We start from the raw sequence: 20,871 nt of genomic DNA on the forward strand, positions 1-20,871 counted from the left end.
TTTTTTTCTGTAGGAGTTTGGACATATTCTTATTCATTTGCATTGACTTATGATCATCAATATCTTCTTATTTGAAAAAGCTTCTGCACAGCAAAGGAAACAATACACAGTCATAAGACAACCAATAGAATGGGAAAAAAGTCGTGCCAGCTACTCTTCTGACCAAGGACTAATATATAGAATACAAAGAACTAAAAAAAAACAAAAACCCAAAACAAATGACCTAATCAAAAAACAGGCAGGTGAACTGCACAGACACTTCACAAAAGAAGCATAAATAGCCCATAAGTATCTGACAAATGTTAATCTACTTTAGCTATTGGAGAAATGAAAATCAAATCAACTCTGAGACTCCATCTCACTTAGTAAGAATGACTCAAGAACATAAAAAAACAGCAAATGCTGGTAAGGATACGGGGAAAAAGAAACCTTTGTACACTGTTGGTGGGAATGTAAACTCGTACAGCCACTATGGTAATAACCATGAACATTACTGAAGAAATTCAAAATAGAAATTCCTTTGACCAAGCTACATATGTCCTAGGTATATTCCCAAAAGAATTAAAGGCATCCTACTATAGTGATTACATGCATACCCATGTTTATAGCAGCACCGTTCACAATAGATAAGCTCTGAAAACAGTCTAGATGTCTACCAAAATACAAAGGGACAAAGAAAACGTGGGCTATGTACCCAAGGGAATATTGTTCAGTCATATAGAAGAATGAAAGCATGAAGCTGCAGGAAAATGGTTGGATCTTGAGAACATTATGTTAAGTGAAGTACATCAGACACAGAAAGTTAAATATCACATGTTTTCTCTTAATGAAAACCTTTAAATATAAATAAATTAGAAGAGTAAAACAAAGGAGACAGGGAGCCAGTTTTTTATTTTTTTTGGAGATGGGAAAGGGAGCAGAGAAAAGGGCAGAATGGACAATAGTGAGGGGGATAAAGGGATTGAAAAAAGAATAAATATATGAAGCTATGTGTGTGTGTGTGTGTGTGATATGCACACAAATTTTTTTTTTTGGTACCAGGGATTGAACTCGGGTCCTTGTGCTTGCAAGGCAGGCCACTGAACCGCTGAGCTAAATCCCCGGCCTAAGACTCTCATCTTACTAGTGTCTATGAGGCAGATTCAAGTACTCTTCTCCCTTTTCTTTGCTCCCTTTTATGCCCTTTAGCGTCTTGCTCTTTTTAGAATTCAAGCACACATACTTGACTTATGTGCTAATTCTTTTGCTGTCACGTAGGGTCAGGTTTCTGTCTTGAGTTGCGATATTTACTCAAGTAAATATACTTTTATACACACACACACACTTTACTGGTTCATGTGCAACGAATCCTTTGCAAGTGAAGTTCCAGAGATCAGAGAATTAGTAATGTTTGATTGACTAATGGCCAGTTAGGAAAAGAGTCATAAAATCTGCAAAAGGGTATAACACTTAAAATTTCTGTCCATAGAAGTCTGTCCCTGAAAAGAGTGAATAAGAAAAGGAAACAGTGACATGACCCATTTCTAGAAGAAACGTCAACAGAGGTAGGTGAAAAGCTCAAGAGGACACCTGGGCAGGATCAGAGCCCTTGCTTCTAGTCATTTTCATCCCAAGCTATAAATCAGAATCAGCGGGACAACTTTTGAAAATATCAGCTTGCCTACCCTAACTTCCTGCTTAATTGGTCTAAAATGAAGCCAGAGTGCTGACATTTCTGAAAGCTCTTGGAACCGGATTAACATTTCCTAAGTACTCACAGCCCTGATTTCTTCTCTGCCTGGATAATAGTGGCACCTCCACCAGTTTAACCAAGGCATGGCATAAACTTGGCATGTAGATCAGCAGAAAGCAACCGATTTTGTTATTAAGTAACAAATTATTTTTCAGTTTTTATGCATTCTGCAGAGGTACCCACTGGGGTTTCATTTTCCTTTTATGTATTTGACATCCTGCAATGCTATGTTTTAAGTCCAAAGAAAGAGATTAATTCTAACTAAAAGAGAACAATAATAAGAGCTTATTTTTCAGGAAACACTAGGTAGAGAAGAGGATGAATTGAAACCAACACTGCTATTTAATATTATTTCCAAATGTAATTTGATGCATGTTGTCAAAAAAGTGATGCTGCACTCTTTAACAGACCTAGAATAGGGTTATTTTTCACTGTGATGTTCACAAATGCCCCATAAAGGAACCAGTCCAAGGTTCTTCCTTGTTCAAACCCCTAGGTTCATGGGGTTTGCTAAAATTGTCTATAATCCATGGTTCTAATTCTTGGCTATCAAGCAAACATTCTGAGCCTTTCAAAGAACTCTGATGGCTTATTTGATATGGGAATTATTTCTCAATTGCTTGGTCATTCTACTTTCTCTCCTGGGCCTATAAAAGAGTCCTAAACGAATGAGCTCATTGGGGTGCAAAGCAGCATTATTCCATCCTGCTTGGCTCTTGCAACTAGATTGATGTGGTTCTGGGGTGGACTAGATTATGTGTGCTCAGTGGGCGTGGTACCTTGACATTAGAAGTCCTGCCTGTTTACAGCCAAGAATGAAAAATCATATGCAAGTTATAGTAATTAATGTTCAGATGTGACCAAGTAAGGAAATGAGGTTGACTGATTTGAAAGAAGTCTTCCGGTTCTGAGAGGAGCAAAAGCAACTTTGAACAAAAAGGGCAAAGCAAGAAGCCTTAAAATATCAACCTTTTACACTATACTGCAAAGCAATAGTGATAAAGATGGTGTGGTGCTGGAATAATAGGTATGTAGATCAATGGACCAGGACAGAGGATACAGAAACATCCTAACATATTCAGCTATTTGATTTTTGACAAAGGGGCCAAAAGCATACATTGGAGGAAAGACAGCCTGCTCAACAAGTGGTGCTGGAAAAACTGGTCATGCACATGCAGAAGACTGAAGGCGGACCATATCTCTCATTGTGTATTAAATGAAAATCAAAATGGACCGAAGATCTAAACATTAAAGCAGAAACATTAAAACTATGAGAATATAAAGTAGATAATATGCTTGAAGATATAGGTATAGGAAAGGATTTTCTGACCCTCAGTTGCAGAAGAAATAACAGCAAGAATCAACAAACGGAATTATATCAGACTAAAAAGCTTCCACATAGCAAAAGAATCAATTAATAGAGTGAAGAGACAACCTACAAAACGGGAAAAAGTTTTTTGTCACCTGCTCCTCAGACAGAAGACTAATATCTAGAACATAAAAAAACTAAAAAAAAAAAAAAGACTCCATAAAATCAAAGACCCAGCCATTTTCTCTATAGAGGATAGAGATTTTGTACAAATAAATAAAAGCATAAATATCTGTGAAATGCTCCCATTATATGAGGGAGTACAATTACTATATAGAGAACCCACGACAGTTGTATGTTAAAACAGGTTCTTGTGAAATATTTAGAAAAGACAGATCTACAGAGTCAGAGAATACATTAGTGGTTGCTTGAGGCGAGAGAAGGAAATGAGAATTACTGTAAATGGCCATGAAGGGCTTCATTAGGGTGATGGAATGTTTAAAACTGCATTAGGATAATGGGCAGCATAACTCTGCGAATTTACTAAAAACCACTAGGTGCTACATTTCAAATGGGTGAATTTTATGGTATGCAAGTTATGTCTCAATAGAGCTGCTAGGAAATGCAGAGTGAGTTAGTATTTAAAAGAATAGATCAAGAGACAGACAGAGGGAGGGGGAGGGAAAAGAGATGAAAAAAGAGTTCAGATATGTGATGTGCATGAGGAATATGGTCATTACGTACTGCAAACATGTACTAATAAGAAGGAATTAATTAATACGTACAGAAAGGGAATATTATAGAAAAGGAGGAAGTCTCACTATCATTATTTCCAGGTGACTTGATCTTTTACAGAGAAGATCCAAAAAATTCCACCAAAAGACTCCTAGAACAAAAATTGGACAACATAGAAGAGAATAACGTCACACAAAATTCAACAGTGTTCCCATACACCACTAATGAATCCACTGAGAAAGAAACTAGGAAGCAATACTATTCACAACAGCTCAAGAAAAATTAAATACTTAGGATTTAACCTAACCATGGAACTGAAAGATCACTACAATGAAAATTACAGTACTCTGAAAAAAGAGATCAAAGAGGACATGAGAAAATGGAACAATAACCCCTGATTCTGGATAGGCAGGACAAATATTGTCAAAATGACCATATGGCCAAAACTGACAAATAGATTTAATGCAACCCAATCAAAATATCAACAGCATGCTTCAGAAAAGTAGAAAAAAAATCCTAAAACTTGTATGAAACCAAGAGACTCAGTATAGCAAAAGCTATCTTGGGCAACAAGAACAAAATAAGAGTCATCACAATCCCAGATTTTAGACAATATTACAAAGCTACAGTGATAAAAACAGCAGGATTCTGGCACAAAAACAAACAAGAAAATTAATGGAACAGAATAGAGGATGCAGAAATAACTCCAGGAACATTCAGTTATCTGGTCTTTGGCAAATGGGCAAAATCACATGCTGGAGAAAAGATAGCCTTTTCCAAAAAAGGTGCTGAAAAAACCATTCACACACAGGCAAAGGATTAAACATCATCCTATATCTATCACAATGTACTAAAATAGAAATGAATCAAAGAGCTGGGTATTAAAACAGAAACAATGTACCGGAAGTTAGAAACAGGTAAAACTCTTGAAGACACAGGCATATCCAAAGACTTTCTGAACAGAACACCAAAGACACAAGAAATAACATCAAGAATTAACAAATGGGATTGTATCAAATTAAAAAGCTTCAGCCTAGCCAAAGGAGGAAAAAAAAATCAAGTGAGTGAAGAGATAAAATGCAGAAAGGGAGACAAATTTTGTCACCTACTCCTCAGACAGGGGGCTGATATCTAAAACATGTAGAGAACTCAAAAAATTTAGACTCCTTAAAATAAAAGACCCAATCAAATACAGGAATTGAAATGAATAGAAACCTCTCCAAGGAAGAAGTACAAATGGTCAATAAATACATGAGAAAATGTCCAACATTTCTAGGCATTAGAGAAATGCAAATCGAAGCAGCCCACATTCTATCTTACTCCACAATGAACAGCTGTCATCAGGAAATCAAATAATAAAAAATGCTGATGAGTCTGTGGGGGAAAAGGAACACTTCTTCAGTATTGGTAGGAAAGTAAACTCGTACAAACACTATGGAAATCAGTATGGTGATTCCTTCAAAACCAAAAACTACAAATTCCATTTGATCCAGATATTCCCCTTCTGGGTATCTTCCTGAAGGAGCTAAAGGAATCATACCACCTGATATATGAATACTCATGCTATTAGCAGGACAACTCAGAAGAACTAGATCTTGAAAGAGGCCCAAATGCCCATTAACAGATGACTGGATGAAGGAAATATGATATGCATATACAATGGAATACTATTCTGCCACGGAAGGAAAATTAGTCAACTGTAAGGAAGATGGATGTACCTTGCCTGGAGACCATTATGTTACACGATGTCAGTCGGACACATAAGCTTAACTATTGCATGCTTTCTCTTACATGAGGAACCCAAAATATAAATAATTTAAAGATAAAAAGAAAGGATGAAGAATAGGGACCAGGGAGATATGGCTTTTACAAATGGGAAAGGGGTTTTGAGATGAAGGAAGTGGGGGGGTGGCAGAAGGAAAAGTAAGAAGTATTAAAATGTAATCACTATGTGTGCAAATGTGTACTGATACAAAATTTTAAAAATAAAACAATGATAAAAAGAGAACTGAGAAGTAACCCTTGAAATTTCTCATTTATCTAACATTGCTATTATTTTTGCAGTCCTGAGGATTAAACTTGGGGCCTTCTCATTGGGCTACATCCCCAGTACATGTTTTAATGTTTTATTATGGGACAAGGTTCCACTAAATTGCACAGGCTAGGCTAGAAATTGTGATCCTCCTGCCTCAGCCTCCCAGAGTGTTGGTATTACGAGTGGCTCTACACCTGGCTCTAATCACTTAATTTTCTTTTTTGGCACTGGGGATCAAACTCGGGTCCTTGTGCTTGCAAGGTAGGCAGCGGAACCACTGAGCTAAATCCCCAGCCCGTGATCACCTAATTTTCAAATGTAAAAAGGAAAAGTAAAATCATCAACTCAACTTTATTTATGTCATTGTTTAGAGACTTACATTGTTATGAATCTTCATGGAGGAAAACATCATAATGTTTTTGCTATACATGACTCACTTTCTTTGAAATGCACCCTAATTCTGAAAAAAAGGGGGGAATTTACATTCATTCACATAACACATGCATAATGTCAATCCTTCAAGAAAAAGCACACACACACACACACACACACACACACACACGTGTACACATGCAAATGTTCAGCATTATGTTTCTGCCACATGTGTCCTTGCTTCGGACAGCCGAAGCACAAGTGCTGCACCAGGCTGTTTCTGTCATTGAAACCTCTAAAAGGTTTGCTGTCACTGGCCTAGAGTATGTAATAAGACCCGGGAAGAATATGATAAAATATTTTTAGCTCTTTTCTCTTATGTGGTGTCTTTTATGGGCCTGACTGAGTGAAGCTGGCTGTTGTGAGATTGGGGCATTAATCCAGACTCTTCAAGTCTTAAGATTGGACACCCCTGCTCTGTCCCTGTCCCCTGGATCATCTCCTGGTAGATGGCATCACTGCTACCTCCCTGGCCCCACTCCAGCCTTTGCTTGAGATCAGGTGCCAGTGTGGCGCTGCCCTTTGAGAAAAAAATAAATCAAGGTTTGCAACTGCCAACAAAGAAAACTTAAAAGTATTACAAACTCTTCTTTTGAGAAATAATAGAGGATGCAAATAGTTTTGAAATGGATCTTTCCCTAGTCCTTACAAATGCTTTAGGCCAGCTGCACATAGCCTATTCTTCAGCATTTTTGATAGAGGCTAACAGGCAGTTCTGGTGCCATTTATAGAGCAAATCTTGTGAAATCTGGTGTCTAGCCTGCCTTGTTTCACTCTCTTTCCTGCACGTTTTTGCTTTTTTGGACTTCCTTCAACTCTAATGACATCACCTATCTTTGGGCACGTGTGTTAGAGAGTACAGAGCTTTTCCCTCCAGGCAGCTCTTCGCTGAGGAGCTCCTTCCACTGGAAAACCATTTGTGTCACCCGGTGTTGCTCCTCTGGTAGTGGCCCTTGTGTGGTCTTGTCCCCAAGTTCGACTGCATGTCTGAGGGCCTATTTTTAGAAGTTCTGACCTTTCATGGTAGTAAAGAGATTGGGTGCTTATTAGAGTGCCTGGAAAGAAAATACACCTGCCCTTTAGGATTCTCTCGGGGAAAGTCACACCACGGCCACTGAGAAATCTTGGCTCAGGCTAAAGCTGTTCTGTTTCCACTTCTATTTTGCTGATGTGAAATTTTAATCATCTAATTAAATGTGCACACACACTACAGCGATGGCTCCTCTTGAACACTGTGGCTCTCTGACTTGAAATGCCAAGAGGGTAAAGCTTGTGGAGAGACAGTGCGATTACAGGAAGCAACTGCAACGGGAATGCCCACTTCGCTCCAATGGGGCAGCGGTGAAGATGGGCTGAGGGTTTACATGCTTGTCTGTTTTTCCATTGTTGTTGCAATTCATCTAAATACCACAGTGGGCCTAAATCCATCCATGACTTAATTGAAATAGAAGGGGAAAGAGATCTGATGCTTTTTCAGGGTCTATAAAGGCTCGACCCTCTGCTGGGTACTTTGTAAGTGGGCTGTCATGTAATCTTCACTACAGCTCTGTGAGAAAGTCTCATGTTTCATAATTCAAGTTAAGAAACTAAGGCTTACGGGAGTTGGGCAATTTGCCTTCTGGTACGTATCATACATATGGAAAGAGATGACTGGAGGGCTGGTTGGAACACTGGTCACGTTCTTTAAAGCTGTAAAGCTCATGGTCTTTTATATCCTCTTGGTGCATATTCATGAATACTCCACTAAGGGGACACATGGTGCTATTTTTCTGAGACTGAAGCCTTTAACCGTTGATCTACCTTAAGCCCTGCACTGTCACCACCATAAATACGTGAAGTGGGAAGTGGCAAAATAATTGAGCCGATGTGATTCCTGCTGTTCTTCAAGGGAGACCAGATGACTGTGAATTCAGAATGACCACTGAGAAGTATATTTGGGTGAAATTCTGTGATGTTCCCCCGGCCCCATTTCTAAGCAAGAGCTAGACTGTGTTTACCGATGAGGCTATGGAGAGTAATCTTCAGCGATCCTACTTCCCTCTTCCTGTTTCTGCTCAGAGACCAGAGTACTGGAACTTCATTTCCAGGACCGCCAGTGATCCTTTGCAGAATATGACAACTGGGAGAGCATCATTTCTTGGAGCCCTCTCAGCACCTGGGCAGCAGAGCGTCCTGGGTAGTTGGTCCAGCCCTGGAATCCCCAGACCTCCCACTGTGCTCACACCCTTCAGCAACATGTGGTTATGCCTTGGTACTCTGTTTTTTTTCCCAGATACCTCAGAGCTAAATATCTGAGGTCCTAGTGTTGAAATTTTTACATTTTTGAATAAGAACGTATGGGAAGACAAGTGAGCCTTTATTAATTTCTGAAGTTTTTGAAGTATGAATTCTACCAGCTATTTTTGTTGCCAACGGGACTAAGAGAAGCCTGAGCTCAGTGAGCTTGAATGTAACCCCCAAGTTGCGTGCTTTAAAAGTGGAAAGTACTGAAATCGAGGCAAAGAGAAAAGTGGGTAATTTCCAAAAACTTGTAACACATATGAGAAAGAGTGTATGTGATATTTTTAAAATGTATCCAAGGTAGCACAACAGAGTGACTAAATATAAGATTATAAAGAATGAGAGACAATATAGATTCACAAGTTACTATCTATATAAACTGGACTAAATGTGGGCAAGCCATTTACTCCCTGTGGGTTAACTTCCTCATGCAGCATGAGGATTCTGGGGCACACATGAAAATAAAATCTAGAACGGCCTTCAGACAGGGACACCCTATATGTATCCATACATGTGGCGCCCCCCCACCCCATCTCAGGAGTGTTGTTCAGAGGCTAGTGCCTCTTTGAAACTGTAATACACACCATAAGCATTATTTAGGGTCCACTGAGAAATCAGACAGGACACAGTAAATTGGAAAGTACTTGCTACTTAGGTGTTTTATACAGTGTGGCATCCTAGTTTTGAGAGTTAACAGAAGCCAGGAAATTAAAGACTGAAAAATGTAAGCCACTAACGGCTCATATATTTTTTGTTACAAAAATAGCAATATTTTCTAGTACAATATTGAACAAACACATCATTCTTAGGCGAAGGATCTAAAGGACCCCCACAATAAAGGCAAATAAAGGTTGGGAGGAAACTTAATCATTTCATATCACTTAATGATACTACCTAAATAAGATAACAGATAATGTAAATACAGTGCCTTTGCCAACCACACATTGGAGTTTTATGGTAAATTTTTAAAAAATTTCTTCCTCTGCTCATAAAACCTTCCCATTTATCCTTATTTTCTGATGGTTTCCATTCCTTTTGACATTTTTAGAGTTGATCTCTCTCTTTTAGAGTTGATAATTATAGTTTTTAGTTGGCAAAGTGCTCTAAGATTGGCAATATTACTTCATCCTCTTATCAATTCTGGTTGACTTGCCATGTAGCATAATATCTATTATACAGAAGAAAACTGAGGCTCAGGGAGTCAAGAAATTAATTAGAGGCAATGAGCAAGTGATGGTTAGAATTCTAGGTCCCTGAGTTCGATTTCTAAGCTCTTGTCACCATATTCCTTGGTCATATAGGCTTTGCACTAGGACAAAATGGTGAACGGCAGGCATGACTACCATACATCAGATTTTCCCTATGCTCTGTAGAAGTCTGGAAATTATGCAATGTAAAAATAGCACAAACTGCCCTTGAAATAAGGTTTTGTTTTTAAAACGCTTTTATATACAGAATGGAACAAAATAAAACAAACCCTTTTGAATTGCCTGCTTCCTTTCCCTTCATGCCTTAAAATCTCGAGGGGAAAATAATTCCTACTTAACAGATTTAAAAGGGTAAAGAAATACTGGAAAGAAACAGAAATTCTTCCAATGCCAGGGGCTAAGGGATTCCTTAGAATACTCAATTTCTAAAATTTTTTTCACCCCATAATAATAAGTCACTGAGAGGAAGCTCCAGGGGAAATAGTCAAGTTTCAGGTACAAATCCCATAAAGACATATGCCGAAAAACTGAAGCAAGATTTCAGGAGACAAAAATATTCCCACTTCCTCAACATGGAATAATGTTCTTCATACTTATTAAAGAAGAATGCTTATTTCCATTTGCATTGAAAAGGATCAGGAAATGAGGAAAAATTCATATTTTGAACTGGAATGTCTTGGCCCAATATACCTAAGTTAAACCTAAGTAATTGTAAGCTAAAATAATGGGCATTTACAGGTGTTTCCTCATTTCTAGAAGGCTGGATTTCCAATGTTCCTTCTTAGACTTTTCCCCTTTGACTTTTTTTCCTGTTTTCCCATAGAAACAACATGACATACAACATAATTATGGACTTGTGTGCTACAGCAAAATCCAGGTGTAGAGTTTTAAAAGTAGTGGCTTGAGTTCTAGGGCTTAGAAGCAGTGATCATAGAGGAGAAAAGCATGACAGAGAGGCAAAAAATCTGATTGCTCATGACAATACTCGCCATACCCAAAATTATGAAACAGGGAAAATTGTTTCTATTTTGAGTTTCTCAGTGGCCTTAAGTTTTTGTTTGCCATTTAAAGTGATAGACATCTCAGATATGTTCTATTCCTCAAGAATAAACTACACTATATGTACCACCCTTAGTAATTAGGACTTTAATGCTTAGCTGTCTCAGAAGGCATTTAGGAAGAAAGCAATCTTAGTGAATAAACCTATACTAATCTACAGATGATTGGTTTTTATATTATCTTATGAACACAACACACACACACACACACACACACACACACACACACACTCAAGCACTCCTATAGAACTTGTGCATTAGTTAGGCAAGATTCTAGGAGGTAGGGACACATTACACAGAGAGAATGAGAGAGATCCAGAGATGGAGAGCATGAGAGTGACAGAGAGAGAGAAATCATGTCTGCTCAGATGAAGCTTGCATTTCAGGTGGAAGAGTAAGAGAATAACAACAATCAAAACTAAATAAACCAGGCCAGTGATTTGGCTCAGCAGCACTGTACTTGCATTGCAAAGTCCTGAGTTTGATCCCCTGTACAAAGCAAACAAACAAACAAACAAACAAACCAGAAAATCCAGCAAATAATAGTACTCTACGAAAAATAAATTAAGGTAATATGGACGAACTGGCTGACACTTCACATTTAGTGATTAGGAAAGGCCTCTTGGAAGGTATCATTTAAGAAGACATACAGTTGAAGACAAGGAGCTAGTATTGTAAAAAGGAAGGGGGATAACACTTTAGACAGCTAGTGCAACTCTGGCAAAAGAATGAAACAGAGGGAAGGGCAGAAAGTCACTGGTGAGCACAAAGAACAACAGGCAAGGAAGAGGCCAGAATGGAATGTCAGAGAGGGGCCAAATCACATAGGTTGTAGTGAGTAATGTTTCTGGAATTTATCCTAGAGGCCCCTGGAAGACTGAAAGCAATAAGATGGTCTGATTTACATCTTGAAATGATCTCCACCAGAAGCAAGGAGACAGACCAGAGATCACTGCTGGGTCTGGGTAAGAGAGAACAGCTGTGTAACTACCATGGTGGTAAAGGGAGAGAGTTTAACCGGCCTCATCAACTATGGTTTAGTGGAAGGTTTGCAAGACTTAAAGATGAATTGACTGTGGGGAGAAGAAAAAATGGACCAAAGACCCCTGGGTAGATGACGACTTCATTTTCCTGAGAAAGGCAGGATCAGGAAAGAACAGATTTGGTTGAAGGATAAGATCATTGGGCAGTAGGAATTAACAGTTCTGTTTTGGACGTGGCAATATAGAGCTGCAAATTACATATTCATCACGGATACGGGAAGGCCGTTGGTCTATGAATCTAGCTCAGGGAGAAAGCAGAGAGCGAAAATATGCACTTGGCAATCATATAGATGACATTTCATGTCATGCAGATGACATATAGATGGCATTTCTGACATGGAGATTAAGTGCAGAGGGTGATTTCAGGTTAAGAAGGGGACTGGAGATCAAGCTCTGGCTTACATCAGTGAGTGCCTCCCTGTCTGGAGAGTATAATGGCCATCTGGCAGGCTAGAGAGATCTGTCCTGCCTGCAAACCATCAGATTTTCCCCAAAGATTTTGAAGAATATAACAAGATACTTTTAACCAGATAATCTTGTGTTGAGCAGAGAACATGAGCGGGAGAAAAGTTTTCAAGGCCTATCTGTCCAACATAGTGTAAGAATCTAAGAGTTTCACCCAGAAACCTCACAGTTCATCAGACACTAGGCAGATGATCTTTACTCTACGAACAGTTCTAAGACATCAGCCTAGAGAAAAAGCTGTGCTCTAGGGCCAATGCTCAATAATGACAAGCTGCAAGTAAACAAAATTAGTGTTTTAAATTCTTCTCCTTATATCAACTCAGCTTTGTCATTCAGAAATATCATTTTATTTTAATATTTACGAGTCAAGGCATAGAATAATTCAGGGCTCTGAACCAGCAGTGTTGAATAATAAAATAAATAAAATCAGAAGTATTATATTCATCTAGAATCTTCTTCACTTTTGGGGTAATGACCATACAGATGTGATTATCTGAGATCACTTGTGAATATATTGATTTGGGAGAATGCAGCGCAATTATTATCTCCGCAAATTACAGGAGCTTTCCCCATAAAAGAGCAAAGAAATCTGTGTCCTAACGGGAAGCATTTGTAGTAGTGTAGGTATGCCATTTCTACAACTAATGCTTCTGTTTTTTCCTCCCCAAACAGGCTTTCTTACCTCTTGATGTTTCTACCTGGATTTTGAGATGGTTTTGACTCCAAAGAAACACAATAATATCTTTCGTTAACACAAGAGATATACAGAGGCATTTGGAAAATTGATGCATTAAAAAAGGAGTCGGTTTGGGTATATTGGAGATGCGGCACTATTAATTAAAAATGTGTTAAAAAACAAAGATTTACTGAAAATTTAGAGAGCATTGTTTTTATCCTTGTGAAAGTAAGAGATGTATTTGGCACAATGAACTGCTGCCTTCTTACAAAGGGAAGTAGATCCCCATATTTTCTTGCAATAACTTCACATAGAAGTAATGGACAATGATGGTCTTTAGTTGCTAAGAAAAACAACATAAGACAGAAATATGTCAAACATTTCTCCTGTTTGGTTAATTTCTGTAACTTCTGGGGAAAATCAAAGTAGTGATCAAATGTGGAACTGTGGGAACACAGACAGCCTAGAGAGAGTCTTCTGTCCTCTAGGAAGCAACAGTCATCTGGAAGATGGAGGAATCCTGCTCACTAGGCAGTGGTAAGAGAACTCTCTAAGTTCCCTACACCATCTCTTAACTGAGTTGGACACCCAAACCATGTTAATTAGGACTCCCTTGGTGTCAAGTAAGTGGATACTTGATCAGCATAAAACTGGATGCTTCAGGGTTACTTGAGGTAACTACTGTAATTAATTTACTTTTGTCAGATCACCTTACATTATTCAAAATAATCACCAACCATACGAGCTGCTATTTTATTCAAACCTTTCTATGTCCCAGATGCTTCACTAGATGGATAAACTTTACATTCCAATATTTTGTCCAACCTTACCGCAATTCTGAATGTTAAATATGGTTATCCCTCTTTGAAAAATAAAGACTGAAGCTCAGAGAGGTTAACTGTGTTCACAGTCACTGAGATAATAAATATCTGCATGAAGAACAACTCATGAACAACAGTGAAAAGAAACATATGCCTGCAGCCTATAGCAACATTTAGGGCAATGACAGGCCACATATGTGATGGTGGCTCCCTAGAATTAGGTAGCTTAGAGACATCGTGCTTCGTGGACACACGCTCACTCTTGTGCACACTGATGAAATCACCTCACGCTACATTTCTCAGAGTGTATCAGCATCACTGAGTGACGTCTGAGCTGAGCTGATATAAACTTTGCTTTCAGATTCAACCCTAAATCCAGAATTGATAACCACAACAAGTTTCAGCAGAAATCATAGCACCTAGAGCAGTGTTGGCAAACCTACCTTACCTGTGCCACAGTGGGCCATTTGTTACCACTGAGAGCTCTAGAAGATCCCACATCGTTGCTCTAGATCGAGACTGGTAAACGTGGGAAGTGGACAGTGGTGGGCACCATCATCAGCGCTATATTTGCTTCCAGTCCTGCCTTTTTTCCCCCTAAGAACTTGGCTTAGAGAGGGCTTGATGGAGAATGTGAGTCTTGTTGCCCAAATTTAAGGCTGTGTGTCTGTCAGGATGCCAGCTGGTACTGGGAGCAGGTATAGAATTTCAGCTATAATAAGCTGTGATTTTACCAGAACCACTGATGGCTTTCTCCCGTGGGTTGGTGATGAGACTCAAACATTTGTTTTTTTTCAAGAAGCGAGAAAAACAATTTGTATTTATCAAGAATTCTGATGCCAACCAAAAATAGAAAATCACTGCTATTAATATTTTGGGGTGATGTTTCACTCAGGATTTTTAGTAAACATAATGAACTCCAGTTGTGGGGTAGAAGAAACATTAAGATTATAAGGAGTACACAAAGAGGTGTCTACGAAATGTACACTTGATCTGCTCACTTTTGTCCCTATTTTTTCCTGCTCCGATCAATGTCTACTTCCTAGTTGCTCTCCTTAATATGTGGATAAAGATGATATTTTATCAGGTATCCGGTGAGTATATTTTTATCAGTTACCTGAATGAATGTAGGGTTTTGTGGATATTAGCCAAACCTCACTAAATGTATAAAAGACACATTTCCTTCTTGAAATGATTCTGTGTTTTGTTTTATGTTTTGAACGTGCTACCCTAAGGAAAACTCATTGGGAAATCTGTCCCTCAGACTGTTTTGCTCTTTCCATGCAGGTCCATGTAGGTAGGCCACGGAGACTGTGAGAATGTGTTCCTGTCAACATAACGAGGCTGACCAGTTTTATAACTGTGTGCCGTTCAGCATTGTTATTTATACCTCTAAGCCAGTGGTCGCAAACCCTTTAGAGCTTTCAGTGGTAGAAAAGCATCCTGCTGCGGCATGCATTCCACAGATCGCCACTACTGCTCTAGGCTCTCGGCCTTCACAAGCCTGGTTTATTACAGCAGCATTTAATGTTGAAGGAAAGAAAGGGTCAAGAGGAAATGAACCTCCCTTCTGGAGGATTTCTACACGAATGCATCCTGTACCTGGCACTGAAGTTCCCAGTGCGACGAACACAACAGCAGTCACGGAGTCTTTTAGGCCAATGGTGCAGCCAAAGTGGGAAGCCAGGTCTCCAATGAAAGCTGTCAGTAGGCCAATCATGAGAATGGAGACGATGAAACACGCCCAGCCATTCCAGTATTCTGTAGGGGGGACGAAGGCAAACAGGACCTTCCAGAAGACAGTCAGAAAGTGCATCACGTAGTCAAAACAGGAGGGCAACTTCTCCTCCCCACATTCATCATCGTCGTCATCTTCCCCTGGAGAGACAGGAATGAAACACATCTCATTACAGCCATGCTGCTACAGTCTTCCTCCCTCCAATATCCTTCAGAGAGCTAAGAGGCCATCAGGTGCGGGCGAAGCTCAGGGTTTTCCAAGAGATAATCATAGTGAACCGTTAATTAAGGCGCTCAAATGCCAAAGCAGACGCAGGTCTGCTGACAGGAGAGCAATAATCTTTGTCATCGTATCACCGCCAATGAGATCTGGCACTTCAGAGTAGAGAGGATTTCTTCCCCAAAATTAGAAAGCTAAGAAAGAAGCCTCCTTAGAAGACAACTAACTGTGGTCAGAGTTCTGCCATAATTCTTTTTTCCAGCTTGAGGTCCAACTTTGGAAAACAATGGTTACATAAACAATGCCTTTAATCACATTTATGGAGCTTGTTTATTACTCCAACTTCATCCCCATAACTATTTCAAACTCAAACTTTGTCCTAGCTAAATAATTTGCATTTTTCCAAACAATGTGCTCATTTTCCCATTCTTGTCGTTTAGAGTTCAATGAGCTTATTATCTTTTAATACCTCTATCCTTATTGCTCCTCAGTTGCATTCTGGAATTCACTGTCCTGAAAACATCTCCGACCTCCCACCATCCCAACCAGAGCTAGGAAGGCTTCCTCAGAGCTTCCATAGACCCTGGTAGGTGAAGGTCTGGATTAGTGGTTCTTAAAGTGTCCTTCCTGTGCCAGTAGCAGGAACCTGCTAGAAATGTTAATTCTCAGCTTCACTGAATCAGAAACTTGGGGGAGCATATGTCACAAGATACCTGGGCTTGAATAGCCCCTCTACATGATTCTGATGCATGCTCGTGTTTGAGAACTGCTGCTTTATCTAAATGGCACTTTCCTCTCACAGTGATCTCAGGTGGAGGACAGAGGCAATTAAACTAAAATGAGGCCTTTGGAATGAGTCCTAATCCAATATGATTATTGGTGTCTTTATCAGAAGGGGAAATTGGGACACACAGGCACCAGGAATGTGTGTGCATGGATGAATGACCAGGTGAGAATGCAGCAAAAGCACAGACATTTGCAAGCCAAGGAGAGAGGCATCAGGGGAAACCAAATCATCCAACACCTTGATCTTGGATCTACAGAACTGTGAGGAAATAAGTTTATCTTATTTAAGCCACCCAGGGTGTGGCCTTTTACTGTGGAAGCCCTGACAAATTAACATCGCAACCCTTAGGATGCCTCCTATGTCATGACATTTAAATTCAGACATACGTGTCAAAACATTGCTCTGTACCCTATGAATATGTACAATCACTGAGCACCGAGTGAAGACAGAATTAAAAATTAAAAGCACAGAAGTACAGTATCTATTCAGTGTTTCTATTACCTCCTTGTCTCTTGTTTCCTTATAGATTTCCTTTTGTTTTTCCTTCTGTATCTTTTCTTCCCATTTTTTTTTAACCCTATACTTTAGCTACAGGTATAACTTCTATGAGAGCTGCAGTTTTGGGGACTTATTTGAAGAGGGGCAGAAAAAGAACCATGTTGATTTTTTCTTTGTTGCTTCTCCCTTTTCTCCACTCCAAAAGAGGGTGCACACACCCAGGAAAGCTGAAAAGAAGCACTAGTTTCTAATTATATTTATTTTTTGACTGATCCTTTTAAATTTGTATTTGTGAACATTTTATAATTTCTCTGGGCATCTGATAAAAATGTTTCACAAACACTGAATTATAATCAATCATTCATAGAAAAAGACTATTCTGCCTCTGACTGCAAAATTACTTAATTTGGGGTGACAGTCATATTCTGAAGATGAATGAGAAAACAAATAATGAGGCTTCTCAGAAGAAATGACATCTAGAAATTGAGAGTAGACGCTACATTTGTTTTCAAGATGGTAATAATAACACCTGCCCCATGAAGGAGGTGTAAGGGAGTGATCAGATCATCTCTGTGAAGTTCTGAGGATACTTCAAGGTAATGATTATCATGGTAGTTGCCATTATTTTCCTCCACTAATAACTGCTACTGTGTTTCCCCATCAGTTTAATTGCTTAGTCAATGTCCTGGGTCCTAAGTTACATTCTAAGTTTTTAAAAACAAAATTTAATCTTACCCTTTGAAATTAACTTCATGATGTGTTAAAGCAAAGGTTTAGTGTGTGTGTGTGTTTTAGAGCGGGTCTCCTTCTGCAGGTTTTCTAGTTTTTTTTTTTTTTTTTTTTTTTTTTGGTACTGGGGGTCGAATTTGGGTCCTTGCGCTTACAAAACAGCCGCTGGAAAAACTGAGCTAAATCCCCAGCAGGTTTTCTAGTATTGCAAGTAATTGCAAATGTTTTAATGGGAGATCTATGTGTTTTACAGCATTTGAAAGTATAAGGGGGCTTGCCATCCTTTTCCTTGGGATCTCCACTGAACTTTTAATCTTTGACTGAGATGTCATTGAAATATTAAAAATGACCACTCACTGCCTTGCATAACGCACAATTACTCTGTCTTGGGGGAAGGATAAATATTATAATCTTCCTTCACTACCTGACTCTATTTTAAAGACCACTTTTTGCAAAGAGCAGTGAAACATCTGAAATATAAAACAAAAAGTAAAACAAACAAAAACAAGTAAAATTTCCCAAATATTGGGAATATATTTGCTGTGACAACAAAAGTGACAGCAACTTGCCAGTTCTGTATGCTTAGCAGCTCAGGGTTATGAGAAGCTACTGAATGTTTTCAAGTCTCTCCTCTGTGTTAGCAAAGAAACAGCACGTTGCTTTGAAAGGATCCCACGTAAATCCCTCTTATCTCAGAAGCCTTCTTTCCAGATTTATGGATGCTACTAAAAAGATAAAGAAGTTGTATTGGAATAACCCCCAGTCCTCTTTCAGATGGCTCCCTTGGTACATGTTGAGCTTCCTAAATACACTAACTAAAAAAAAAAAAAAAAAAAAAAAGCCAACTCATTAAAAGTGCAGGTGTTGGACAGGGGTTCAAGTCATCTATTGAGATCATAGTCCCTGCTCTGGAGCATTGGAAAAGGGCATCATAGGCACAGTGAATCGTGAAAGGAAACCCCCAGATAACATGCCTGTTGGCACCTGCAGATTCCATACCACATAAACAAGTGTTTGTTAACATTCCTTCCTAGATGCTCAGGGTTTGATCTCAGGAAGAGATTGGAGGACCAGAAAAGGAAGCTGTCAGGGTGTAGTGAACAGTTGGGTCAGAAGTCTTAAAAATCAATTTCTAGTTCTTATAGCTTGTTTTGGGGGCAAGACCTTTAAACTTCCTGAGCCTCAATTCCACATTCATCAAATGAGTTTCCTAACTTGCACATTACAGATCTGTTTCAAGGATCAGGAGAGAAAACGTTCAAGTCCTTTGTAAAACCATAATTTCATTTACACATAGATGTGTCATAATCCATCACTGTTACTTTTTGGAAGGAAGGCAGTAAATCAATATGACTCAAGTACCCTGCTTTCACTGGATCTATAGTCTGCTTGCGTGAACTATTATCACAACAGTTTCCCTTAGCTGCTGAATTTTAAGAAAAGAAAAATAGGGAAGGAACAGAGGGAGGGGACATGATGGGGTAGCCACTAAGTGACAGGCACTGAGGGGACTTCTTTAAATATCTGATCTTCCTGATACTTAAAATAGCCCTATAAGGAAAGCATTCTTAATCTCCCTGTCCACACAAAGAACCTGAAGTCTGGAGAATTTCAGTGGCTGTTTGAATAATCACTCAGCTGGTAGTGGCTGAGTGGGGATTTGATCTAACAGGCCAAGGGAATCTTCTCTGTATGAAGCAAGCTGAAGAATTCAGTATCTCTCACCTGGTCATTTACTTCTTCTAATGGCTCATGCTGTACACTGGCTTTTCTTAGGAAAATGAAAATACTGCTGCACTGTCAGTAATGATTGTATTCTAATATTTGGAAACATGTTTATTACTACCTTTGGCAGAGTCAGCTATAGGCTCTTTCTCAAGCCCTTGGGGACTAAATAAACAAGGCAACAGAAAAATCAAAGTAAAAGAGGGCATCATGGTTGTAACAATTTTAGAATATTGACATTGGAGAATGACAAGTCCTTATTTCCATTTCTGGTCATCAAAGCTCAATCATAAAGTTCAAATAAAACATCCCGACTTACATCCAGCTGTCTACTCTAGATTTTTGAGAAACTTGCTTAAATCCTCACACATCTGAAATGTAAAGCAGCTTGGGAAACATATGCCTTCTAGATATTCAATAGGATTTCTCCTTTATCATTATTCCCCTTCTTTACAACTTAATATGCAGCAATAACAAATCAAGTTATGCCCTCTTTGTGGTTAAGCCACATTGTGTCCGCCTGACCTGCTTGGGAGCCGCCTAAGGGATTAACAAATGACACCTCTGGATGTGTCTGGGGTGGGTCACAGAGGCGCGACTTTGGGTATGATGTATGGTCCTTGGCCCCTTCCTCTCTTGCTCTTGCTCCCCTACTTTGCTTTTCAGACACCAGGACATAATAGCTTTCCTTTGCCAAGCCCTCCACCATGATGTTCTCACTTTAGAGCAGCTGCCCAGGGATGGAATTCCTTGAAACCACAAGCCAAATAAACCACCAGCCTCTCTTTAAATTATGAGTGTTATGTATTGTGTCTCAGCAACAAAAGACTGATTAGTACACTCCTATTATTTTCATTTCTCTTTGTTTTCAAAGGTTCAGATGGACAACATGCAAAAGATAAAGGAAACGAGCAATTAGCTCATTCATCTCTTCTTATTTTAAGAGAAAAAACTGAGAATTGTGATTCAATTGATGAATTGCTGTTCCACTACTTTCCTGTACTTGTGTACCTCTGTGTGTGTGTGTGTGTGTGTGTGTGTGTGTTTAATATATAAGGTTTGAGTTAAACAGAGTTGCCTTTATTATATTTCCTGGATGCCGTGGGTCAAACAGCTTTCATGTGTCATTCCCTTTCACAAAGATGTTTTTGCCTTGGAGACAACCAACCATGGACTGAAACAGCGAGGCAAAATAAACCTCTCCTCCCTTACACATGTCAAATATTTGTGGTCAGTAATGAGAAAGTGACTATGACACTATGTTTTAGAAGCCCTGGCTATCAGCTCAAGCTACTGTTACCCACTCTTTTGTAGATTTTGTCCTTTAGGGGCTAGGCCATGCATAATAAATGCAACCTTGTCCTGTATGGCACGCCTACAG

General features: G+C 39.2%; 1 protein-coding gene across 18 annotated transcripts in view; it reads right to left on the reverse strand.

Annotated features, from left to right (window-relative positions):
• Nucleotides 1–20,871, reverse strand: part of Slc8a1 (solute carrier family 8 member A1) — a 349,978-nt gene that overhangs the window by 10,735 nt on the left and 318,372 nt on the right. For all 18 annotated transcript variants that reach the window (XM_019204661.2, XM_019204660.2, XM_019204659.2 and 15 more), the window contains one exon: nucleotides 15,397–15,672. In XM_019204661.2, the coding sequence (XP_019060206.1) occupies nucleotides 15,397–15,672 (276 nt within the window). The remainder of the gene's footprint in view (nucleotides 1–15,396; nucleotides 15,673–20,871) is intronic.

The sequence above is a fragment of the Fukomys damarensis genome, unplaced genomic scaffold (assembly GCF_012274545.1).
Source record: "Fukomys damarensis isolate Sample0158 unplaced genomic scaffold, DMR_v1.0_HiC HiC_scaffold_2, whole genome shotgun sequence".
NCBI lineage: Eukaryota > Metazoa > Chordata > Mammalia > Rodentia > Bathyergidae > Fukomys > Fukomys damarensis.